This window comes from Glycine max, chromosome 2 (genome assembly GCF_000004515.6).
Source record: "Glycine max cultivar Williams 82 chromosome 2, Glycine_max_v4.0, whole genome shotgun sequence".
NCBI lineage: Eukaryota > Viridiplantae > Streptophyta > Magnoliopsida > Fabales > Fabaceae > Glycine > Glycine max.
In genome coordinates, this window is record NC_016089.4 from 44376033 (window position 1) to 44403681 (window position 27649).

A 27649-nucleotide genomic window follows, 5' to 3' on the forward strand; every position below is an offset into this window, starting at 1 on the left:
GCTTCTCTCATAAAATAATAACATTTGCTTGTAAGTTATTACAAACGTACATTTTGCATTTTGACTTCTGTTGTGGTTGTATTATTCTTCCAGCATGAGCATCTGCTTTCTCTCATAAATAGGGTATATATGGTTTAATAGCTGCTGTGCCTAACTTTTTTGCACTTAGAAATATGCATGTATACATGGGATAATTGGCTTTTAAAAGGGTACGTATTCCATGAGATTGTATTCTACTTTATTTAGCTTGATAGCTTAAGGGCTTTTGAATTATTAGAAGCATATCTAGGGGTTCATAAATATGAGTGTTTAATTTCTAACTGGTTTTGTTGCCACCAGAGCAAGAAAAACACCCTACTGATCAGTTCACTGGGATATATATGATGTATCTTTCAAAGGGTTGTAAGTGTGAAGAAGTTGTTCTGTGCTTGTGCTTCTGCTGCTATTTCCTATTGGCTGCTGGTCTGATCACTGACCCCACTGAAGGTATACTCATTTTTCTCTCTCTTCTAGTTGGTATTCTATTTGCATCTCTTTTATGATTCACTAGGGTTTCTTGAAGTGGTAGGTATTCTCTCTATATACATGGCAAGGGCTATATGTTAAATCTCATCACGTGTGTTAACAAATGAGTTTTATTTTATTCTATCTTTTGCTTTGACGAGTATTGTCAACATGATATCCATGTCTCCTATAAAACAGTAGCTAAATGATTATTTTAGTCACGAGTAAATAGATGATAATTTAATTTTTAAAAGAATAGAAACCAATGATAAATTGATTCTTAAAATTTATAATTTTAATATTAAATTGATTATAAAAAATAATTTAATATTAAATTGGTTGTCAACCATAAGAGATGAAATAAAAAATTTGTTATTTTAAAAATTAATTAAATTGTCAACAATTTATACTTTTAGGGATTAAAATGATCCGTAAAATTATAATTTCATATTCACTTAAAAAAATCAATTCTGTGAAAAAACTCATTTATGACAAAAAAAAAATGGAATCAAACAAAATATCTTATGCATGTGGATTTGTGCTATGTTGAGTAGAGAGAAGAAAAATAAAGTGAATGGAAATAAAGATAAGCAGAGATAAGTGAGTAATATTAATGTAGAAATAAAATGTGCTTGGTTGAAGAGAAATATATAAGAGGTGGAGAGGTAGATAGAGATATGAGTGAACATCGTGAGAAATAGTAGTGTAGTAGGTCTCACCAATTAAGAATGAATCAATTGAACAATTGAAATCAGACAAAAATGTTTTAATTTTTATTTTCAAAAATATTAAGTTGAATTTGAATTTGTTTGGTAATGAATCAAAAAGTTATAAACACCAAAATTTAACATGTACTGTGTCAACCTTATTTCAATATGATGTAAAATCTGAACATGTTTTTAGATTTGTTAATTTATTATTATGGATACACACATCTTAGGATTAGGATGTAATTAGCTAATTATCCTTATTGTCGATAAAAAAAGGATGTAGTATTAATTATCCGAAACAATATTATTTAGACGATTGCAGTAGTATTAGTTTATAAATACAATTAAATAAAATTATTTTTTGTAATTTTTTTTAACATACCGTTTTTTTATATTAATTATGCTTATAAATATGTGTAATAATTACTTAGTCAATGAAAAGAAAGCAACCTTTATCACCTTACATGTGGAAGTAATGGGGATATTTTGAATCTAACTTAAATATAATTTTAATCTCTCAAATTTAAGTTATTTTTTTGTTTTTCCAAATTTTAATTTATTTATTATTTTATTTATTGGATTTAAATTATTTTTTTAGTTTCTTCTCATAGATGTCATTAGTGTGTCAAATGGATCGGATTCGCAATTGATGGTGATTTTTTTATCGTCAACATTCTGTTTTTAATTTAAACTTTAAAATATAATTATTTGTGTTGCTGTTAAACTGCAGAAATGTCACGAAATCAAAAGCAGATCTACATAAGCAAACAAACACACGAAATTGAACCACATTTAAATAAGGAAAAACAAAGAAAATCAAACCCAAATTTAAATAAGCTAATCCCCAAATCTTAATATAATTAAGAAGAACAAAAAAATCAAACCCTGATGAAATATTGACGCATACACGTCTCCAAGACTTTTTTTTTTGTGTCATTTCAATTTTAGGGGTCCGAACTAGGAAGCTCATTCGTCATAGCTTGTACGTTTACGCATGTTCATTGGAACATTAAACCACAAAATGAATATAGCTTCTCTTTTCGGTGTACAAAATTAATAGACCACCAACCAAGAGAAAGAGCACTGAAGGAGTACTTTACTCTTTTGGGTATGTCTTCTTTTTTTTTTTTTTAATGTGTAAAGTCGTTTTGTCAAGTCATGAATGAACCATAAAATCATTATATTATGAATAAGTAATGCTCCTTTTTCTTCTCTTATAAATATCCACAAAACAATGTCATGGTAAACCTGTCATCTCGCCACTGTCACCAACCCATCCATGCTGAGGGTAAACTGTAATTGCCTGACCGCCTCCTCTACCTCTTCACCACCATAAGCGATATCGCCCTTATCATTCTAACAAATTGTGGTTCTATGGATTGTCTTTACACCCTATTCCCAACCTTTCAAGTAACGTCCATCATCGTTTGCTCACTTAGCACCAACATGCATTTTGGGAAACCCTAACTTCATATATCCTTCTAGTAATAAGAAAAAAAAGAGATTAAAATCAAAAACATCTAAATAAGAAAATAAAATCAAACTAGATTTAAATAAGAAAAACCCCAAATCACTTTCCTATATCTTAATAAAAAAAATGAAAATGAAACTCAGATGAAAACCCCCAATCAGAATCTCAAATCTAAATAAGGAACAAAATGGAAATAAAAATCCCCCAAATCAGAATCGTACATCTAAATAAGGGGGAAAAAGTAAAAATCAAACCTAGTTCAAAACCATCAAATCAAAATGTTAACAGCTTGATCAGGGTTGATTAATTAGATGGTGTTGTGGTCAAATCATAGCATGAGGTCGGGGCTCTTGCACCACAGGGAGAACACAAAGTTTGGGTTCCCTGGAATCTCGTTGTTGATGTGGAATGTCACTGTTAACTCCACAAGTGTCTGAAACTAATTTCAAAATGATTCAGTTTTTAGAATTAATTTAAAATTAGTTCAACTCAAAATCAATTTAATTTAATTTTTTTATCAAATTAATTTTTACACACCCTTAATGTCGGAAAAGTTATCATTTACCTTCTTTATGAATTGGTTAGTTGAAGTAGCAATGATGGGTCTAGCATGAGATTGTGTTATAGTCCATGTGGATATTTAAAAGAAAAGGAAAACAAACATTATTTATTAGAAATATTTATTTTAGTATTCATTTATGACTCAACGAAAGGTTTTTCATAATCATTTATGATTCAGAAAGTCTTTAACATCCATATATGATTTTACCAATTTAAGAATCATTTATCTTTAAAGATCATTTATGATTTGACGAAAAATCTTTCGTTTATGATTAAGGTCTTTAATGTTTATTTATGACTCAGCGAAAAGTTTTTAACATAAAAACTTTTCGCTGAGTCATAAATAAACATTAAAGACCTTTTCCTGAGTCATAAATGCATATTAAAGTTTTTAATTTTTATTTACTCATTATTTAGTTCTTGTAAAATTATAGAGTTTTAATAGTTTATTTCATATTGATTTTTTTTCTTTTGTTTAAAAAATATATTTCTCTTTAAAAGTACCATATTTATTATCTAATCTTCAAAAGGTACGTCATCGCTCATTAACCACTTTTAGACATTAAGAATTAAAATGACATAAAAAGTTTAATAAATATAATTTAATGACTATACATGATTAGTGTAAAAATTTTTACACTATTAACCAATAAAAATTATCATTAATATCACTTTTATCATATAAGTTTATTTTAGATTAAATAATAATATAAAATTATTTTAGAGTTCCATATTAAGCATAGTTTATTTTCTCTAGGAAAAAAACAAATAAAAAAGTTAAGAAAATTAAAATGGAAATAACTATATGTTGAAACCAAAGATGATAAATATCTAACCCTTTAAAAAATATGATTCTCATAATTTTGATGATAAAAAAGATAATTATATTTTGATATCTAACAAAAATGTAAAATATACAACGAAATGATATACAATCTTATTCCTTAGATGCGTTGAAAATGCTTTTATAATAAATGACATCTAATGTTCCCTGTTAATGTATGCATTCAGTGTTTTAAAAAACATAGCGTCCAAAGTGTTTTATATGTAAATGACAAACTCATGTTTTCTATAAGTTGCCCAACTCGAATAAAGTCGCATAAACTATTGATCTTGTGAGTGTTCATTTTGTGAAGGTTTTTTGCTTTAATGTTTTTATCCTCATATAAATCGTAAAACCATTCCTGATATCTTCTTTACAATGCTCTATCATTTAAACATCATAAGCATTTATTGAAAAATAAGATTTTATGAAGTATAAGTACAATCTCTGAACAAAAGTGAGTTAATTTATCATTCTAAACTGGGTGTTAATTCCTCTAAAGGAAAATCACTTAAATTGTGGTTATCCCTAGCCCACCTTAGTCATGAAAAGTAGTCCTAGACAAAGAGAGGTGTGTTGTAGTCCCACATTGCGATGAGTAGCCAAGGAAAAAAGAGAACATGTTGAAGCTTCATAAATAATGGCGAGATATATAAATTATATAAGTAAGGAGCAATTCTCACTTTTATAGTGTTGAGTTAGGTTAAAATCCATGTTGTAACATGATATCAGAGTAGAGACTATTTTAGATTTGTGTTTATCACGCTCTAGGCGAGTAACCTTGAGCTTGAGAGAGAGTGTTGGAAAGTCACCTAAATTGTGGTCACCTCTAGCCCACCTTAGTTTTAACGACCCACTGTCACTACACACGATGGCTTAAAACTAACAAAGTGGAAGTCTTTGTTTTACTTTATTTCAAACTCTCCATTAATTTATTTATGAAAATACTTGTGAACTTTTCACATTCTCAAAAGCCAAAAGCTAAAAACATCAACTTCAAGATGAAATCTCAAAATAACTCAACACATATCTATATATACATGTACAACTTCTTAAAGAGATCAATCTTAAATACCTAAGTTGTTCAATACTACACATAAAACTAACGAAGAAAAGCAGAAGAAGGATCACATCTTCACGTCCAAGCATGCCCATCCATGATACCTCTAGCGGAAGGATCCAATTCCTAACCATTTTCTTACATGAACACAAAGTTTGAGATCACCTCAGTTACAAACACACGTGCCACACAAACGCTTACAAAATATAAACATACTTAAAACAATATGCACCTTAACAATTAAAGCATAAAAAAATATCATCATATATATATAGAACATAATATTCGGAAATCATACTTAAGGCATAAATGTTAGAAATTTATATAAAATAACATCTCATAATAATCCAAATCATCAACCATTACATCAAAATTCAATCATTATATACCACCAGTCAATCAATCATCATTATCATGATTCATCCATTAAACATTATCATCATCAATCTTTCAATCATTGACACCAAAGACAGACTTGATTCCATGGAGATTTACATTACATGAGCGAATAATCTAAACACATCTCTTAACATGGTCACATTCTATAGTCTAACCATACTGGAAAACCTAGATTAATTTTGCAGAGGAAGTGTGGTTTATCGAAAATAAATGAGCGTGAATAATGACCTACCTCTAAGGTATGCATTAACCTTATAACCTATCTAGGAGTTTGTCCACCCATCTATTCTATGGGCCCTTTCAGCGTTAGCCACCACGAAAACCTCTAATACTAGGTTGAAGGTCTTCTTAGAACTACCAACTTACATGCCTACTCACAAACAACAACTAAACTTAGATTCCTTAAGGTTCGAGGTACGAAACAGTACCCACCATCTCTCTCATGGTCTGTCTCAAGGATTCAAGTTTCACTATTAACAATGCATTCTATATACATTGAAAGGGTCACTAATTCCTTTGGGAAGTAGTTATGAACACCTTAACATGTTATTTGAAGTCAAAATGTAGGGATGATATTCAGGAAGATACCTCACTAGGAAAGACCCCTGGGTCGCTTTAGTGAGACAAAGTTATGGCATGAAACTTACCCTTCTTACAATACCATTTTCCATCAACAACAAAATCTTTCCTAAAGATATAATTAATTCCCTTTCACGCATATGGATGATTCTTAAAATTAGATTATCACCCACAACAATCAGATGTCATCACAAATTCATTCACAAAACTCAACACCACTAGAGGTTATAGTATCATATATTCACCATTCATATGTTCATCACACTCATGAATCCACCTATAGTTCAATAAGCATATCAATACATTCTAACACCTTGAGTTCTTGCAAATAACTCACCAAAAACTCATATGAATGAGAGACTCTTATGATCTCAACATAAAGTCAACTCTAATAATAAAACAACATCTATAGTTCAATAAGCATAACAATACATTCTAACACCTTGAGTTCTTACAAACAACTCACCAAAAACTCATATTAATGAGAGACTCTTATGATCTCAACATAAAGTCAACTCTAATAATAAAACATCATCTCAACCACATCTTATATCATCATCAAGAAATCAACCAACACAACCTAAATCCTTCATCAATACAAAATTATCTTATCATCAATATAATAGTCTCAACAATAAATAAATCATTTCACATCTTTAAAATATCACTTTAATATTGAAAATAAGAAGTATATCAATATCATATTTCTTACAAAGCCATACAACATCAATATTCTTTTCCAAGCTCTAAACACACATTCATTAACTACATTCGAAGGCTCTTTCAAGTCATTGCATTCACAAGCATTACTAAAAACATAACACTTCTTTTTCCTAAAAGATCACACTTAACACTGTATGTTTTTGCGCTTAGCTTAAAACTTCACGCTTAGCACACAAATTGTTGTGCTTAGCATGGAGAGTCCAAAGACTACTCTTATCTTAGAAAAGTTTGCGCTTAACGTACAAATTTTTGCGCATGAAGGATCTTGAGACTATTTTTTTCTTAGAAAACTTGCACTTAGCACAAACATTTTTGTGCTTAGCGCAAAGAGCTTGACAAAAATCACATTTTTTTTTTTGCATAATTTAGGGTTCCATCTTCCCCAAATCACCCCAAACATCAACTACAAAACCAAGGAGGTTTAAGATTGATTACCTATATGTTTCTAATCAATTTTTAACACACAATTTCATATTTCCAACACAAAATCACTACTTATTAAATCACAAATACTCAAAGCCCCAATTTTGAAGAACATGAAAAGGGACAAAGCTTCTCTTACATCTACATAAAGTAATTGGTTATTGCCTAATGGTGCTTAATTTGAAGTTGTGACACCTTCTACTCCGACATACATATAAATAAGAAAAACATATAAAAATGCAGAATTAACTAAAATGATTTTACTCAATTAACATAAAGGAGCCCATGTGAGTAAAAGGGTCACATTCGCTTTAATATTATCAAATAAAACTTATTAAAAACATATCCGACTTAGAACAAGGCCGTCAAAGTTTACAAAAGAAATTTTGTTAAATCAGCGAGGTAAAATAAACTAAAATAATATCATACAATTAAAATAAAAATTCATCTTCAATGTCACATCCTATCATAACATTGTATCCCAGCGTTCTCTAGCACGAGGTTCTTTAAAGTCATTCACCTAGTCATCTATTCCCACGAACACAATGTTCAAGATAATCACAAGATCCAAATACAAATAACACATAGGGAGTGAATTATCACATTTCTAAAAAAATACAAATAAACAAAGACATGATCAAAATAAATTATAGAAGTATTTATAACATAACTCAACTTAATACAATCCACATCACTTCGCCACTTTATCATTTAAAATTCATTTTTCAATCACCAATCACATTACACATGATTCACACACTCGAATTAATACATAACAACACTCATCAATTTCATAATAAACAATTAGCAGATGTTATGCAACAATTATACTAAGACTCAAGCCTATATGCAATGTGGTACCATGTTAGTGAAAAACCACACTGGGGAGTTTAGGACTACATAACAAAACACGCTACACAATGAGTATGTCAAGGTCACTTTCATTAAGTAAAATCATAAGGTGACCAGTCAGAGTCACTCTATTTTATGAAAATGTTTCAACCATATGGGATCAACATAAGCTTAAAGGAGCACTTAAACCGAGTGTCTTTACCCCCAAGACCTAAACTCCGAAGAATCCGTTAGGGCCTTACCTTCCTGATTCAGGTCCAACCCCTAAAATAATTTTTGCACGCAGACACTGCTTATGAATTATACAATACCCACGACCTCACACTCGTGTTTCAAACACGTTTAACACATTGCGATACAATTTAACACTTTAGATTCCTAACTAGGAATCCTACACTTTTCCTTTAACATTGCGCATAAACACTTTTCTCAAGGTAAACACGAGTCAGGTTATTGTATAATTCACAGCTACAATACAAATATTGTCACATCAAGTGTTAACCACACACTTATTCACAACCAAATTTCATGTCTACAATTTTAACATATCACATGTTTATGTGTATCTCACAAATCAACGCATGTTCAACTTTACACTTATACTCAATCTCAATAACAATATTATTATCTCAAAGCAACATGTTATCTCACAATTCATCACATATTCAATTTATCACTTACACACAAATTTAATCATAATTTCATGATCTCAATATTACAATCTCGTAATTATAATCATACATGAAGAATTACAATACAACAAACATCCCAAAATAAATTCCAATTTGATACCCTAAAGATTCATACACATGTTCATTCTAATCCCAATTGCGATAAACTTATCCCTTATCTCTAAGCGGGCTCACGTGTGTAGTATGGTAGTGATAACGGTGTCTTTGGCAGTTTCCTAAGATTCTTCAAGTTTTTCCTCTGTTTGTTCTGTTAGGGGTTTTCAAGCATTAGAGAGAAGGAAAAAAAATTATAGCCTCCATTTTATTGTCAATGTGCGAGACTAGTTTCTCTCTGCAAAAAATTTATTTTGCAAATCTCAATAGGGATAATGTGTGAAAATGGGTTTCGAAGGTGGTGTCCAAATTTTATGACGATCCAACGGTTGACAAGTCTGGGATCGCAGTTTTACTAGGACAGGTTTAGGGTGTCTGCTGAAAAAGAGAAAGCTTAGTGCGAGAAATATTTCTCCCCACTTTAGACATTATCACAAAAATCCCAATGGTGGGTGGGTGGAAAAATAATTTATGAACCACATGTTTAAATTTTACGATGATCCAACGGTTAATGAGATTGAGACCGTCATTTTACTCTATTTATAGCTACGATACTCTGATCCTTTTATTTATTCTATTTTTCTTTATTTATCTATTTTATAAAAATGAACTCTATTTTATTTCCTTTCAAATGAACTCTATTTTATAAAAATGACCAAGCAGGAATTCTGTTAGGTAAAACTTGCATGCAAACATGCAATGACATACGGTACAAACGATTATTTCGAAACTAAATTTTTATTTTTGGGAGCTATTTTATAATTTTTTTCGTAAAGGAATAACTTAAAAATTGGCAATATAATCTAAAAAATAGTACTTAAACTTATTATATAAATAATCTTTTTTTAAAAAATGGTACTTGAATAACATTTTATAATCTATTTAAACGAGAATTTTAATCCAATATATAGTTAGACCGATGAAATTCAACTTTTATAAAAAAAATAATTAATAGAGAAAGTTTGATAAGATCAACTACCCAAATTAAATTTTCACTTTAGAATATATATATATATATAATTAAAAAAAATTTAAAATTAAAATTTAAACAAAGAAATGTTTAAGAAAGACAGGCGTAACTTTTTAAGAGTAGAGTATACTCAACACGATGTGATCTAATAATGTTTAATATGTTGAATTTAATTTGTAAAAGTTTGTGTAATGAGCTTTCATTGTTTTTATTGATAAATGTAAAACTTCATTTGCATTATCATGCAGTTGACGCATTAAGAATCATAAAGGGAAGTCTGATAGATATTAATGGAAATTTGAGCAACTGGAATCGTGGAGACCCATGTACATCTAACTGGACAGGGGTTATGTGCTCCAATACAACATTAGTCGATGGCTATCTACATGTTCTACAATTGTATGACTTCAATCTTTTACTTAAAGTTTCTTTTCTTGTAAAAGCCATGTTAAGATGTATAAGCATACATTTTGTTGGTCCATTTTCATTTATATTTTGTGGAATCTTAGCAACACTCTCTTTGTGATTAGATGGAATTTGTTGAAAATCATCAATTTTATCTAAATCAAGAGATAGAATCATTAAATGATAAGTGAAGTCCTAAAAAATTGGTTATTTTCAACAAATTTCATCCAGTCACATAGTGTTGAAAAGAGGGTATCATAGAGAGCATTGTTGGTATTTCTCTTACATTTTTCCCTTCTGAGCCCAAACTTTCTTAATCAATTGACTAGATTAGAGAAGTTAGTATACTAAACTCAACACTAAACTAGTCAACTGACTACAATGAAAACAATAAGCTATAAGTGCACCATTCTGTATGATATTTTCACTAAACTTGAAGCACAATAATCTCTGTTTGACAAATTTATCTTACTCATCATTAGCTATCTTTTACTTCATGAATTGCATCAAATCAGAATAGTAGTCAATACTACTTAATGCATTGCATAATAATCAAATATAGTATAGACAAGTATATAAGCTGTGGATGAGTCTTTTCTTGCTTGCATTGACACATTTGTTTGAAAACTTTTTTTGTTTGCCTGCAGGCATCTACTGAACTTGAACTTGTCTGGAACTTTGGCACCGGAGATTGGCCGCTTAGCTTATCTAGAAGTGTTGTAAGGCTGTAGCAGCATTGATGTTTCTAATGCAAACATGTTACATATGAACAACTTCAATTTTGCAATTGCTAGATTGCACTTTTTTGCTTAAGAATATAGTAGACTTGATTCCTTTTTGAATATTTTCATCCTGTAGGAGCTTGCAATTACTTTCTTAATTCCTCTAATCATGATTTTGATTTGTATTCTTGAAAGGGACTTTATGTGGAATAACATAACTGGGAGTATACCGAAGGAAATTGGCTTTATCAATCCTTTGAGACTCTTGTAAGTTGAAATGAATTGTCCTTCTGAGTCATTTAACTCATATTAGTGCAAGAACAAACTTTCAATTGTATCAAATCAGAATAGTGTTTTCTAAATAAATTGAAGTTAAAGTACTAGTTTCTGTAGGATAAAATAACTCAAATCATTATAAACAAATGCCCTGTATTTTTACATGAGAGGTAGAAGGTTTCTGCTTTGTTTCTCATTAAATAAAGTTTTTGCAGACTCCTGAATGGAAATCAATTAACAGGTGAGTTACCAGAAGAGCTTGGATTTCTTCCATTCCTGAATAGATTGCAAATAGATCAGAACAATGTCACCGGACCTATACCTTTATCATTTGCAAAACTAAGCAGCCTTGTACATATGTAAGGTTCTTTATAAGGACTACTTCGGTTTTAAAAAAATGCTATTTTACTTGAAATCTTTTGTTTCTCTACCTTTGTTATTCTTGATTAAGAAATGAAAGAAAAGTAATGCTTTATCTTTTTCCCCTAATGGATCAGTCACATGAACAACAATTCACTTAGTGGCCAAATCCCACCAGAGCTTTCCAACTTAGGAAGTCTTCGTCACTTGTAAGTTATTTATTGAACACGATTGCAGTTATTGACATATTTTTCTCGGTTGACAAGATGTACTTCTGGACTTGCAGTCTTCTTGACAACAACAACTTAACAGGATATCTCCCCTCTGAGTTCTCTGAGATGCCAAGCTTAAAGATTGTGTATGATTTATTATTCTTTGTTTTACGCGTGTGTATGAATGTCTCTTAAGCTCGTCCGGCTTTCATTTTGTTTTGGATGAATATGACACATATTCTTAATATAGGAACTGAAGCTATTTTTGTTTTCTTTTTACCTTTTAGTTAACATGTTAGCTAGGCTCCATAAATTTACATATATAAGGTACCATTAAAATTAATTATTTTCTTTCAGATATATTCTTCAGCTAAGATTTTCCATGAATTATTTTAACAAATGGGCTACTATTTAGAAGATGGAAAATTTATGTTATGCTGCTCCCTGGCTACCATAAACAATTTAGCCACTGGTCATTTTTCTGAAGCAAGCATAAACTCAAGAAGAATTGTTTTACATAGAGTTTCTTAAAATCACAGATAATATGTGATCCATCAAAATGAAAAAAAAAATGTGAAGTAGAAATGGGAAAAAGATAGGAAAATTGTTACGAAGTGGCAGTTCTGTAATGTTCAATTTGTAGGGGGGAGGCAGAGCATGGCAGGGGGAAGAGAATGTACTTTGACGAAGTTCAATTTTTACTTGGGTCATGTTTCAAAAACAAAAAAATTGCACTTGGGTCACTTTGCTTTCAATTGGCCTTGCCCTCTTCCACCCATCACCAGATTTTAGCTAGACCTTCTTTTTGTAAGCAAGCAAAAAAGCACACTATGGAATTATCAATGTCTAATCAAACAGCTTAATTAAGGTAATTATATGGAATGGTATACACCATGAAATATTAATAGTTTTAAATATATGTTTCAATAAATATCTATTGGAATTAAGAGCATGCAACCTAACAACAACAGCAAAAGACTCTCACAATGTCAGGTGATCCAATTTATGGTTTTAATTACATATAAGTATTGCTAAGTGAAGTTCTAGAGTTAAATAGTAAAACTCTAAGTAGTGAATATTTTGCCAAAGGTTCCATATATCATAAACTGGACCAAATCAATGGATTGAATACTGGAAAGTTGCCATTATTGTCATTGTAAAAGTTTTTGATTTTTTTTTTGAAGTTTGTTGCTTTTACAATATCAACTGATTTAATAAATATTCTTTACTTTGTGATGAGATTTTAAAGTATTTCATGGATCTTCTTGTTCTTGCAGTCAATTTGATAACAACAACTTTAGTGGAAATAGCATTCCAGATTCTTATGCCAGCATGTCCAAATTGACGAAATTGTAAGTTCATTTTGTGATCCCTTGTTTGTAAGTATGTTAACTGTACAATGAGTGGAGCTGAGGTGCTGGGAATCTTTGTAATTTCATGTACAACTGAACTTCAGTTAAACATCGGGAAGGAATTTAAATTTAAGATGCTAGGAATGTTTCGAAGTACCAATCTAAGATAGTTAAATGTTTGTGATTTCATGTACAAAGGAATTTCAGTTAAACATTGGCAATGAATTTAAAAATAAAGGTCCAAAATTAAAAAAATACAAAATTATGGATATTGTTTCCTGAAATTGATATTTATTAGACAGTTGTTGATCACTCGGTTGAACACCAAAATTGAGAAAGAAATAATGTCATACACTGATACACAGACGTTTAGTTTTATGAACAACTACTGACATGATCTTGTTATCTTGATTTCTTTATCTTATAAAATTTAATGAGAAATTGTTAGGATAAATAAGGGCACAGTCAGATAGTGTATTAGTTGTTAGAAGGGATATGTTATAAATAGAGGAAAATTAGATTAGAGGGATTTATTCTGTGAATTTGATAGTCTGTCTGTGAAAGGAGAAATCCTTTTACAAGGGGAAACCCTTGCTTGGAGGAGAGACTTCTCTTCATTGCTCAGTAGATTTTTCGTTCAACCAATAATATTATTTTTCTCTTCTCTCTATTTTCTGTTCTTTGGTTCCCAACAGCTATGAGTCATTCACAATAATGCTTTGATACTGTTGTATTTATCTGAATCCAAATCATTTTATAAGAGTTTTATTTCCTCCATTTTCTTTCTTTGGAGTATACCATATTGCCACTCCTTTATATTTTCCACTTGAATCACTTGATAAAATTTCTTGTCAAAAACTAATTATTTGGTTTGGTGAGGAGAAACGTACAAAGTGTAAGGTTGATTATATATATGTTCTTATTGGTTTACTTGGTTTTATCAGGAGCCTTAGGAACTGCAACTTGCAAGGACCAATTCCTGATTTGAGCACAATGCCGCAGCTTACTTATCTGTAAGTTGGTTATCCCATTTGCATTCAACTCGGTTTATGCATTACTTTTTTGGATCCAAAATAGAAGTGTGTGCACCTGACATAATGAAGAGTGAGATTTACTTGTTCAAACGTCAGTCTAAGACTATAACTGTTTCAACTGACTGTTGTTTGTGTATATTCCAGTGACCTCAGTTTCAATCAATTGAATGATTCAATTCCTACTAATAAGCTTTCAGACAATATCACAACCATGTAAGAACCTCTATTTCTTAAATAATATACAAATCTATTGTTCTTGAATTCAAATATTTGGATTCTCAATGTTGATATTTTCCTCTCATGTTAAGTATATCTGGTTTGAAAATCTTCAAAACATGATAACAAAGATTTCATAAAATTCATTATTTGAAATCTGGAGATGTTTGCAGTGATTTATCAAACAATAAGCTTATTGGAACTATTCCATCCTATTTTTCTGGTCTTCCACGTCTTCAGAAGCTGTAAGTTGTCTTCTTTTTCTTTTTCTCTTCATCCTTTCTTCTCCTACACCAACAAGTACTGAATACCATAAACCAAACGATATAAACGTTTAAGTCTATATCACCTTATCTTACAAATCATATTGTGTTATTCCTAATTAATATATTTTTAATTTATAATTATATAAAAATGCTAAAAAATCAATGAATTTTCAACACTTGTCTTTTGCTGACAGGTCAATTGCAAACAATTCATTGAGTGGAAGTGTTCCATCTACCATTTGGCAGGACAGGATTTTAAATGGACCAGAAACACTTCACCTGTAAGACCTAAAATGATAATTGCACAGTTTAATTTCCTCCTAGAACTCTACATGGGAGCATGTGTATGCGTTTCCTTTTTCGTTTTCACTTAAAGAAGATGGTGATTGGGGAGCTAAATTAACTGATAGTACATGTGTGTGTGTTAAGATGCAGATGGCTGCATATTCCCAAATGCACCATAGTTAGCTGACCTGAAACAGTTAGAATAAACTTATAAAGTATGTTGCCTATAAAAAGGAAGAGGAATTTAGGGGAGTAGGGTGATCAGTTGGTGAGTTAGTATTGTGGCTAGGGAGAGTCATGTTATGGATCCCTGGAATATCCACGGAATTTACTATACTTTTTATAGTGTCAGTTCTTGGTTCTGTATCCATATTAGGGAAGGATTGGAACTAGGCTTCACAAATAAAGATTCATATATTTACTCACAAATCTGATGTTCTATCAACTGGTATCGTCTAGGAGTTGTAGGAGGTGCCAGTGCATTACACGGTGCGAACAATTATTAATAGATTTCTAATGTTCTTGTTAAATCAGATCAAGTAAACTGAAATTGAGTTTTTTTAACACTGAAAACATAGTGAGAGTACATATATAGAGAGATTTCATACTCTGAGAAGAGTCTGGAGGAAGAAAATGACAGTTCTGACTCAGCATGTGATTGATAACTAACTATCCTAACTAACCGAGAAATAATTAGAGAAAAATAAATCACCTACTACATTACTACAAAGACTAGGCTGCTACTGCACAAACAGATATAGCTCGTATTCTCTAACAAGAATGAGACCAGGTTAGAATTCATGGAAAGAATCATCACAAGATGGATTAAGAAGCGAGGAATGTTTGAGGTGCGGTTTGCTTAGCAAGATGCATGACATACAAGAGTAGAGGTAAGGGAGGAAAATCTGGTGTTGGAGCAAGAACAAGTCATATCAAAGAGTGAATTGTGCAATGAAGAAACATGGGAAAAAGAGACTCAAAATGGGGAATCTTTAGCTTCAGAGGGTAAACTGTAGTTTCGGATAATGGAAGAAACCTCATACAAGAAAAGCAAATAGAAATTCCAGTTTGAGAATACAAGGAACAATTTAAGATATACAAGGAGTTATCTTGAAAAGACTCAAGAGCTGAAGTGACCCTTGCAAGAATCAAGATAGGTTATAGACTCTAATACCATGTTAGATTTAAGCTTAAAATTAATCAACACTAAGTAAAGTTGTTCAACAGATATATAAGCTATATCTCGAGAATTGAGGTAGGCAATGTGAGACTTCCTAACAGTCATTACCACCAGATCTATCAGACCTTGGTGATTAGAAATGCTGTAGGTGAAAGCAAAGGAGTAGTATTGGAGTTACAAAAAGCACTTCACTTTTTGTCAAAGGATTACTTTTTTACATCTCCTATTTCTACTAATTACATCACCCATCTTTCTTTTATTCTTTTCATATTTTTTGTTCTAAGAATGCCCCTAATGTTACAAAAACTAGGTTGAGGGTAAGAATCCTCCAAGGTTAAATTGTTTTTCTTATCTAACTGTTCTGACCCAAGAGAAGGTAGTGTAGGATGATGCTAATAGTAAGATAGTTAGAAGAAAATAATAAGGCATATTGCCTATAAATAGGAAGAGGGCTTGAGAGGAGTAGTTGGTATGTTAGTATTGCGGCTAGAAGAGTCTTCTAACTCTTGAATATCCAGGGAATTTTCCATTCTTTGTATAGCTTAAGTTTTTGGTACAGTACCCACATTGGGGTAGTATTGAGTGTGACACCCTCTACCCCTCACATATATATTAATAAAGGAATAAAAATTCAAATATTAATTAAAAGTATTTTTAAAACATTTTTAAATACAAGCTTTTCAAATGGATAAAAGACTCACATTCACTTTCTTCTACATCATATTCAAACTTGTCCAAATAAATAATAAAGTCATCTCGACTCAAAGAAAATCATATAAGTCTCATACAATTAATATAGAACCTATATCCTAATGTCACATCCTATCAGAGCGTGGTGTTCCCGTGTCCTCTAGCATGAGGTTCTTCATAGTCATCCATCTATTCATCTGCTCCCCCGAACACAAGTTCAAGATCATCACAGGATCCAAACACAACAACACACAGGGAGTGAGTTATCACATTCCTAGTTAATAGAGAAACAAGACAATTAAATATACATATTATATAAATGAGATACCACTTGCTTAAACATAGCTCACGTAACTTCACCACTTCATCATTCAAAATTCACTTTTCAATTATCAATCACATTACACAAGAATCTCACACTTCGATCAAGATATAATAACACATCAATTAGCAAGCATATGCAATAGTTATGCTAAGACTCAATCCTATATGCAATGTGGTACCATGTCAGTGAAAAACCACCCTGGGGCGCTTAGGAGTACATAACAAGACACACCACACAATGGGTTTGTCCGGTCACTCTCACTAAGTAAGATCATAGGGAGACCAGTCAGGGTCACGATGTTTTGCGAGAATGCTCCAACCATATGAGATCAGCATAGGCTTAAAGGAGCACTCAAACCCGGTGACCCCCAAGGCCTACACTCCGAAGAGTCCGTCAGGGCCTCTCCCTCCTGATTCAGGTCCAACCCCTAAAATAATTTTTTTGCATGCAGACACTGCTCATGAATTATACAATACCCACGACCTTACACTCGTGTTTTAAACACGTTCAACACAATCGCACTATGATTTAACACTGGCTCCTAAATAGGAAACCTACATTTTCTCTTTAACACTGCGCATCAACGCTTTTCTCAAGATAACACTGGTCGGGTTATTGTACAATTCATAGCTTACAACACAAGTAATTTCACATCAAGTGTTAACTACACACTTATCCACAACTAGAACTCATTCACAATTTCACTTCTCATAGTGTGATAATTCACCATCACATGTTTACACGTATCTCACAAATTAACACATGTTCAACTTTACACTTATACTCAATCTCAATAACAATATTATAATCTCAAAGCAACATATTCTTCTACAATTCATCACATACTCACAATTTGAATCATCATTTCATATCCTCAATATAACCATTTATATAAAACACTATCACAACATTAGGACTAAAACCCCTTAACTAATATTACACAATTATATCAAAATCATAGGTCGAAATATACAAATATCAAGAGCACAATTTATCAAGCAATTTTCATTAGGACATCAATATTTTATTTATAATCATAAAGGAAAAATTGCAATTTAATAAACATCTCAAAATAAAACCCCAATTTAATCCTCTAAGGATCCCTACACATGTTCTCACTAATCCCCAATTGTGAATAACTCATCCCTTACCTCTGAGCGGACTCACGTGTCTTCAGCCAGGGATAGCAACATCTCTAGCGGTTCCCTGAAATTCTTTCAGTTATTCCTCCGACTGTTCCGATAGAATTCCCAAACGTCAGAGAGACGGAGAAGAGATTGAAACCTCCACTTATACTGTCTTCATGCGATTCCTTTTTCTCCCTCCACGAATATTATATCGCAAATCCCAACGGTGGAAGCGTGCGGAATTGAATTTCGAACAACATATCCAAATTTCACAATAATCCAACGGTTAACGAAACCGAGATCGTAGTTTTACCAAGACAGCTCTGGGTTTCTGCGGGAAAAAAAAAAGCTACAATGCGAAGGGTGTTTCTCTCAGTTCAGACATGATATCGAAATTCCCAACGGTGAGAATGCTCGGAATTGTGTTGCGAACATGATACTCAAATTTCACGACGATCCAACGGTGAATGGGTTCGAGATCGTCGTTTTTCTGAGACTGGTTTGGTGGGCTGCGGGAAAAAGAAAGGGTTTTGAGAGGAGAAGGGGAAAAACGAAAATGAGGCCAAGAGGAGACAGCTGACTTAACATAACTATTTATACCTAGGGTACTCAGCCTATTATTTACTCTATATTTATTTATTTATTTATTTATTTTACTAAAAAGCTTTTTAAATTTATTTACGAAAAATTGGGATGTTACATTGAGAACTAGGCTTCATCAACGAAGATTCGTATTTCTACTCACAAGTTTGATACAGTTCTATCACATAATGTATTCTCATGTGTGTTTTTTTATGCTTTTGTTTTATCTTCTGCATGGGTGCTACTGAATTTTATTGTTCTGATTTGCTCAGCATGGTTTATATATGATCTTGCAGGGACATGCAAAATAATCAACTTACTAGTATATCGGGCAGTATAAGTCTTCCTCCAAATGTCACACTCTGGTATGCTTCTAATCTTATATTACTAGTATATAGGGAATCACATGATTTGAGATTCAAATTGCATGAACCAATATGAATCAGCAAGTCAAAAATTCATATCATGTGGTGAATTGCAAATGACTTTGAATCAAGATGCACACGCATGAATTGATGTCATTCCGTATCATGGATATGATTTACATGATTCAATTTTATTAATCCTGATTCGTTATTTTTATTTTTTTTCACCAATTACCATCAAAATTGAAAATTTAAATTAGCTTAAATTGAATGCAACCTAATTTATTATTCAATTGCTTTCATTTCACTTATATGAATTAAGGGCTTCACACAGTCACTCACTCACTCTAAGCACCATTTTCAGGTTCTCAATTTTCATTTTTTAAAACATATGCTTCACACAGTCACTTGCTCTCTCTATGCACACCTTGTTTGGCTTTATCATTGCTTTGTTTTCATTAATTCCTAACCTACAACTTATGACTTATGATTTTGTTTTGAGTCTACACCTTAATACGATATATTTCAAGTTTTGTTTGTAACTGTGAATCTTATGATTCGTGATTAAAATTACCTTGGCAATTCACAACTAGAATTAGGATCGCAATTCAATAACTGTATTTGAAAGTTACTATGTTTCAGGCTTTTGGGAAATCCTATGTGCTCAAATAATAACACCTTAGTTCAGTTCTGTGGACCTGAAACTGAAAGTGACGGTAGCATCAATGGTAACTTCAGCGTTAGCTGTCTCAGTCAAGCATGCCCCTCCCCTTATGTATACGCTGTGGACTGTTTCTGTGCTGCACCGTTGGTTGTTAATTATCGATTAAAAAGTCCAGCATTTTCAGATTTCCGCATATACACGAATGCATTTCAGAGCTTGATGTCAAGTGGTCTTAAAATACATATTAGTCAGGTCTTCATTAACAGTTTTGCATGGGAAGAAGGCCCACGGTTGGGAATGAACTTGATGGTTTTTCCTATATATGTTGATAATAGAAGCTCTCCTCGTTTCAATACAAGTGAGGTTATTCGGATCAGAAACTTGTTCCTAGACTTTGATGTTCCAAGCAATGACTTGTTTGGACCTTCGGAACTTCTAGACTTCATTCTCCTGGAACCTTACAGAAATGGTAAGTCACAGAAACTTCTTATGATCTTCTAGTTTTTAGTGGAAGTTGAACACTGAATAATATGACCTCAGTTGAATTGTCTTTAGGTGGTTGAACAGTATTACTGTATGAATTTCAAGTTTCAGTCCTATTAATTGAATTATTTGCATAACATTTTCCTTTCATTGAGCTAGTAGCTCACCGGTTGCTGTTAAAAATCTAGGCTTCTCTAGTATAATTAATGTTTCACACGTCGAAGTTAGCAAAAATTATGAAGCTGAAGTTTTGCTTTAATTCTATTACTATTTGATATGTCACCTCTCTGAAACCGTGTGGGTACAGGTCATTTTGTCAACTTTTTTCAAATTATGATATTCTGGGAAAGTTGTCATCTATTTGATTACTTCTCAAATAGAAATGCTAGCAACACACTCTTTATCATTGGTTGTAATTTATTAGAAAATACAAAATTTGGTAGGTCTCACTTATTTAATGAGTGCGTCTCACGATTTTGTAGTTTCTAATAAATTTTACCGAATAATAAAGAGTGTATTGCTAGTATACTCCTTATCCTCAAATTCAAAGTTTATATTCACTTGTTCATTGTAATTCTTTAAAGATACTGTGACAAAAATGAAACAACTGTGCTGAGATAACTAACAGCATTGGACAATTGAGATGCAATGCCTTGTTCATGATTACATTCTATGTGTTGCTGTCAAGTGTCAAGTTAAAAGTTTAAGCAGTGCCAGTTAAAATTGGAAAGTTAATGCCTCTAGAACTCATTAACGAATATACTGCTTTATAGTATGAGCCATATAGCCATTTTTATACAGAAATTTATATTTGCAAATTGTATTATGGTTGTTCTGATACTGCTTATATTGTCACAGTGATTTTTACCTCTCCAAGTTCAGGGATAAGCAAAGGTGCACTGGCTGGAATAGTCTTAGGTGCAATTGCCCTGGCAGTTACATTATCTGCAATTGTTGCCATTCTTATATTAAGAATACGCTCAAGAGATTATCGTACACCTTCCAAACGGACAAAAGGTGAGTACCTTATAATGAATAGCCTAGTCTATTACTATTTCCTCTCTTTGACTTGTTTTCAGTGCTCTCTGGCTGTCACCAACTGAAGTCTAGATGTTACTGCACATAATTTTATTTTGACACCATATTCTAAATTTAATTTTAAAATATCATCATTCAGAATAGTCTTAATGTTTTCATATTAACCTTTTGGGACTGTTCCTGTTGGCATGGACTTTCATATTTTGAAGAAATAAATTGATTTCCTGAAAGAACTGCAAGAAGCATGTGTAGTCATCTTTTCTACTGAAACCTTTGGTTTCACTGATATATGCCCCTCTGATTTTCCCTTGTGTTTTATAGAAAGATACTTCATTAAAGAAAAAAGACAGTTAGTACAATTATGGTCGCATATCAGATCCTCCAAAACAGAAAATTCTAGTTACAAATAAGGAGAATGAAAAACCCTAGGCAAGACTTCCTTTAGCCTCTCTGCATATAAAAAATAATAACCCAAAATTTGGAACACCATGAACACCAAAGATAACACTATTCCATACCAAGTTTTGGGGAAACGAACCCTAAAGATGTGAGTATTCTACTCCAACCATTACATTTGGCCTCCTTAGTTTATTTCTTCTCGGTATTCAATAACTTTTTTACTAAAAGGAAAATTTTCTGTTGTTTATCAAGGAGTGCAAAAAGTTTACAGAATTGTACTGTATAATAACAGTTCAGCCTTTAGTTTAGTTGGTTATACAGTTGATTGGATTTCAGGATTGATACCATTCTTCAATTTTTAAACGTCTATTTGTGGAGTAGATATTGCCAACAATATAAAATAACAAACAGTTCTATTTTATTGTTATATTGTCTTCTCTAATGCTGACTAACGAATTCTAACTAGAGTGTCTTTAGAAAGACTTTAGCTAATGAATATAATCTTCAGAATATCAGAAACCTTCTCTTTGCAATTAATCATGTCCTGACTCGAGATAGGTCTGTCTATGGAAAATAAATATCTGATTAGACAGTTTATTCCATTACATATACATGATATTATGAAAAATATATATATTTAGTATAATAATTTTATGGAAAAAAATATTTAGTATCTTTATGTACTGTATTTATTGAAATGGCGATTCATTTAAAAGTATAATGAACGTTGTTACAAAAAGTATGAATATATATGGTGGATTGGACTAGAGCAGTTCATGCATCTGGTTCAGTAATTGAACCAGCACGCTATCACAAAGTAATGTGAAATTATACTTAACATTCCAGTTCTTCTAGTCCTTCTTATACTTGGATTCCACTATTTAATTGATGAACAAGATGACATCTTAACATTCAGATGCTCTATGTATCAGAGCAGCTTACTGCAGCATTCCTGATAATTAAGTCCGCTGATAATACTAGTACTTTTTACTTGTTATGAACTATGAATCTGGTCCCAGTTAAGGCTGAGAAGGTGCAAACGCCCTGCCACTCCCTTGCATATGCATGTTATTTACGTTATCAAATGTAAAAAACAATTTAAACTCTAGTTCAAATATTCATCTATGAGCCGCATAGATTTAACTTACAGTTTCTAGCAAATATACTTTTTCCTATATTTTTTGTCATACTACTTTAAAATTACCCGCTCTCAGTTAAATTTACTGTCTTCCTGGTCAGAATGAAAAAGTTATTAGTATGAACTACTGATGCTAACCATATCTAATTTGTTGTTAACTTATAAGAATGAGCTGATTGAGATATATGTTAAACATAGTCTTCTATTTGTTTAGCAGAATCAAGGATCTCCATAAAAATTGAAGATATAAGAGCATTTGATTATGAAGAAATGGCTGCGGCTACAAACAATTTTAGTGACTCTGCACAAATTGGGCAAGGGGGTTATGGGAGGGTTTATAAAGGTGTTCTTCCAGATGGTACTGTTGTTGCCATAAAACGTGCACAGGAGGGTTCACTGCAAGGTGAGAGGGAGTTTCTCACTGAAATACAGTTGCTATCAAGGTTACATCACCGCAATCTTGTGTCTCTTGTTGGATATTGTGATGAAGAGGGTGAACAGGTAAAATTTGTTTTAAAGTTCAGAAACGTAAACTCAACAGAATTTGTTATAGTAAAATATTTAGTTATTTTTTATTCTTTGATTTATTTTTTGGAATTTCTAATTTCTGTAAATCCAATTAGCTTTCTGTCTTGTGTTAGTTCCATGACGATATGGTTTGTACCAAGAATAGGATGTTGATTACAGTTCAAAAGTCGCCTTAATTGTGGTCACCCCTCGCCCACCGTAATTGGGACCTAAAAATAGACTAGAGATATGGACTAAAAAGAGACCATATATAAAGCTTGGGAAATCTTCATCTTACAAGTCAATTTTCTAGGATTGAGTTAGGCCCTAATTACATTTGATATTAAAAATATTTGTTTTTTTTTTAAAAAAAAGATGTAAATGAATTAGCATCCCTTAATTCTTATTTCCTTATGTGAGTTATGGCTTTGGGCTTGCAGATGTTGGTTTATGAATACATGCCAAATGGAACTCTAAGGGATAACCTTTCTGGTAAATCCTTTGCTCTTTTATCTAATTTTCTGTATTGTCTATTAACTTCTTATAGTGGCCATTATATTTTATCATTGACTCTGTCATGAAACAACAAATGTTGTTTTGCCTGTATAAGTTTTCCTTGCTCTTTCTATTCCCAATTTGAAGTACAAAGGCACTAGGATTTTTTTATTTTTTATTTTTGTAGAAAAAGCATGCCTTTCTTGTTTTCTCTCTGAACTCTGTACTTAATGTTTTATGACAGCTTATTCAAAAAAACCTCTTACTTTTTCCATGAGGTTGAAGATTGCTCTAGGGTCTGCTAAAGGTCTTCTGTATCTACACACCGAAGTAGATTCTCCAATATTCCACCGAGATGTCAAGGCCAGCAATATATTATTGGACTCCAAGTTCACTGCAAAAGTTGCTGATTTTGGACTTTCAAGACTTGCCCCAGTTCCAGATATCGAAGGAAACGTACCTGGTCATATATCTACAGTGGTAAAGGGGACCCCGGTAAGGCTTTCATGGCCGGGTTAATTTAGTTATGCTAATACTGAGCATGCCTACATTCAGCATAAAATTAGAAACTATGAGACACCATTCTACACAATTTAAAAAAGAAAATGTTGAACATTTTCCTGTTGTTCCATTTTATATACTATGATGAATTTCATTATAATCTCATTCCACTGAAGTATGATCTTTCTTTTTACAGATAACATGGCTATAAATCTGAAAAGGGATAACCTACATTTTAAATGATCAGTAATCAGTAGATTAGGTGTATTTGAACCATTAGATTATAAAACAATGGTGAATAAACTGTTTTTACTCTCTCTCTCTCTCTCTCTTTCTAGGAAAACATATTTCGTGTATTTATGCAAGCACTTAAACTTTTGAACCAAATTCTAAGCAAGTTGTTGGTAGACCAATTAGTGGTTATGTTCAAGGCTCAACTTTTTTTGTATAATTTTTTCATGATCTAAAATAATGGTTGACTAAGGATATGAATTTGAAAACCAAATTAGCTATGACTGTAAAACAATTTCAACAAATCATGATTCTATATTTTATCTTTAACTGTCTATTTCTCAAACCAACCTTCAAGACCAGAAAGATAGAAGACATTTTTTACTAGATTTTAAGGTTTACATCCCTCTTGGAATAGCTATTTACAGAAACCATTGATTTTCACTTTCTTTAGGTTTATCACCAGTCTACTAATACTTAGATTTAGTAGACATGTACATTTTAGTAGTTGATAATGTGCTCAACACTTCTGAAGAGAATATCAAAATAAATTAATATGACTTTTGGACTTCGGAACACAAAATTGAAAATCATCTAAATGATTGAAATTATTTATATACATCAGTTAGGTTGAGTTTATGTGTTCAAAAGATTTAATCTCTATTTTTTGTTCACTGTTTTAAACGTGCAGGGTTATCTTGATCCAGAGTACTTCTTAACTCGCAAATTGACTGACAAGAGTGATGTTTATAGTCTTGGTGTTGTATTTCTGGAACTTGTGACTGGGAGGCCACCAATCTTTCATGGCAAAAATATTATTAGACAGGTATGGTTTGGTAACTTTGATTTCTCTTCCTGAAATTTGTAATTTGATCAAGCTAGAGGGTAAAAATTGTGTGTAAAAGTTGCAATGCAGTGGATAGTTCTATTTCTATAATTTTATTTGCACATTTGTCAGACATGACCTAAATGAAAAAAAAATCTGCCTTAATTTATGCTGCTTCATATTACACTTTTTCATTCATACAGTGATTACAGTCACGGGTTCAAATTGTTTTAGGGTACTAAAACAAGGCTATGTAGCTCAGTTTGTTTGTCTTTTCAGTTTCAAGTTTCAACCCTGGAGTTGTGTTTGTGATCAAATCTTACCCGGACCTGTTTTAGGGATGTGAGGGTTTGTTTCTTTGCTTGACAAATTTGCAGAGTGAGGTTAAAAAAATATGTAAAAATTAGCCTTCCCATCATTATTCTCATCCATTTACTTTTTGAACAGTGTTTGTAGCTTTCATGTTCAGAAACTATGCTTCAGCCTAATTTATAGCTTTGATTACAATGAATCAATGTTGTAAGCAAGGGTAGGGCATAATTAGGAGTTGTTTAGAAACTATGCTTCAGCCTAATTATCAGTAGCTAACTTATAGCCTACCACCAGCAAGTCAATCTGTAGTACAATATATTCTAATTTCTATGATAATGCTGATATTTAATATTCTAAAGTCAATAAGTTTCCAATAATTTGTATCACTTTCCATAATATTGTTCCTTAGTCACTTCCCATCTCTAAGATGTGAAAATAAAATAATTCTTGACAAAAATCCTTTTTTTTTTTTTCAGGTTAATGAGGAATACCAATCTGGTGGAGTATTTTCGGTTGTTGATAAACGTATCGAGTCTTATCCTTCTGAGTGTGCGGATAAATTTTTGACTTTAGCCTTAAAGTGTTGCAAAGATGAACCAGATGAGCGGCCTAAAATGATAGATGTGGCCAGAGAGCTTGAAAGCATCTGTTCTATGTTAACTGAGACCGACGCTATGGAGGCAGAATATGTTACAAGTGATTCTGGAAGGGTATTCAATCCACATTCTTCTTCATCTACTACCAGGACTCCTTTTGTTTCAGCAGATGTGTCAGGTAGTGACCTTGTCAGTGGAAAGATACCAACCATTAGGCCAAGATGAAAGTTGGAAAAGATCAGCTTTAATAAATGTAGTTTTTCTAATATCAGAATGTCAATACCCTCTAAATGGCTAAAATAGAATTTTGGTTCCTTATCTATATTTTAGATTTCAGTTTGTTCCCTTATGTTCAAAAAGTTTCACTTTTGTCCCTTAAATTTTCTTAGTTACACCAAATTGGTCCTTCCATAAGTTTATCACACTAATTTGATCATTTTGGTGACATGTGGTAAACTATAAGAGAAGTCACATCCGCCTAAATTGACACCATCAGTGCTAAAAACTGACAAAAGGACCAATTTGGTTTAACAGAGACACTATAAGGTGCCAAAGTGAAACCTTGTAAGGGACAAAATTGAAACCTAAAATATAGATAAGGGACCAGAATTCTATTTTAGCCCTCTGCGAATTAAACAATGGAACCACCAAATGTACTATTTTTCAGTTATACTTGTTAATTTGTTTTGTGTGCTTCCTATTTTAAGGTTAATTGACAGAGAACTGGTTTGTAAGTTATATTATATTGATTTTGTACACCCATCTATATATCTATTTACAATGTGTAATAGCTGAAACAGAGGTGATGAGTGATGACATTGCTACATCAACCACTTGAATTTTCTTCAATTGCCACTTCATCATTTTGCTGATTGATACTCATAGCTTTACTAAAAGGAAGAGAGAGAGAGATCCTAGCTTTTAAAGGAGTTGCACGGCTAAAACAGCTGTCCTTCCATCGATTCATGTTCCAACCCTCTGTCTTGCTGTCTCGTGTTTATGTTTAAAATATAAATATATTTTGAGGGCCAAGATATAAGAAGAGCATGGATGCAACTAACTTGCGAGATACATTATAGACAATGTCATGATGTGAACCTCATACACTGCAACTCTTGCACAGAAAAGCTGCAAACCCTCAACCAAGGCAATTTTTTGCTTGCACATGAAAAATAGCTAATCATTAAAAACAATATATACTA

General features: G+C 32.1%; 1 protein-coding gene across 2 annotated transcripts; it reads left to right on the forward strand.

Annotated features, from left to right (window-relative positions):
• LOC100785752 (probable LRR receptor-like serine/threonine-protein kinase At1g06840) lies at window positions 1-27277 on the forward strand. Of its 2 annotated transcripts, none has more exons than XM_041008569.1 (21): window positions 1-209; window positions 340-486; window positions 10109-10259; window positions 10913-10984; window positions 11183-11254; window positions 11479-11622; window positions 11761-11832; window positions 11910-11981; window positions 13113-13187; window positions 14132-14200; window positions 14366-14434; window positions 14611-14682; window positions 14898-14984; window positions 19189-19257; window positions 19900-20390; window positions 21263-21421; window positions 23194-23480; window positions 23927-23978; window positions 24226-24476; window positions 25405-25539; window positions 26328-27277. In XM_041008569.1, exons 2-21 carry the CDS (start codon window positions 381-383, stop codon window positions 26670-26672), a joined length of 2850 nt encoding a protein of 949 aa, XP_040864503.1. In that variant the 5' UTR covers window positions 1-209; window positions 340-380; the 3' UTR covers window positions 26673-27277. The 2 variants fall into 2 exon arrangements, with proteins under 2 accessions (XP_040864503.1, XP_006575461.3); XM_006575398.4 differs by having other exon boundaries at window positions 18-209; window positions 23197-23480.
• Window positions 27278-27649: the final 372 nt, after the last annotated feature.

Coding starts and splice junctions, on each gene's coding strand:
- LOC100785752 (XM_041008569.1), top strand. CDS start 381: ATGATGTATCTTTCAAAGGGTTGTAAGTGTGAAGAAGTTGTTCTGTGC. Junction 11,623..11,760: donor CTAAGCAGCCTTGTACATAT/GTAAGGTTCTTT, acceptor CTAATGGATCAG/TCACATGAACAACAATTCAC. Junction 11,833..11,909: donor TTAGGAAGTCTTCGTCACTT/GTAAGTTATTTA, acceptor CTGGACTTGCAG/TCTTCTTGACAACAACAACT.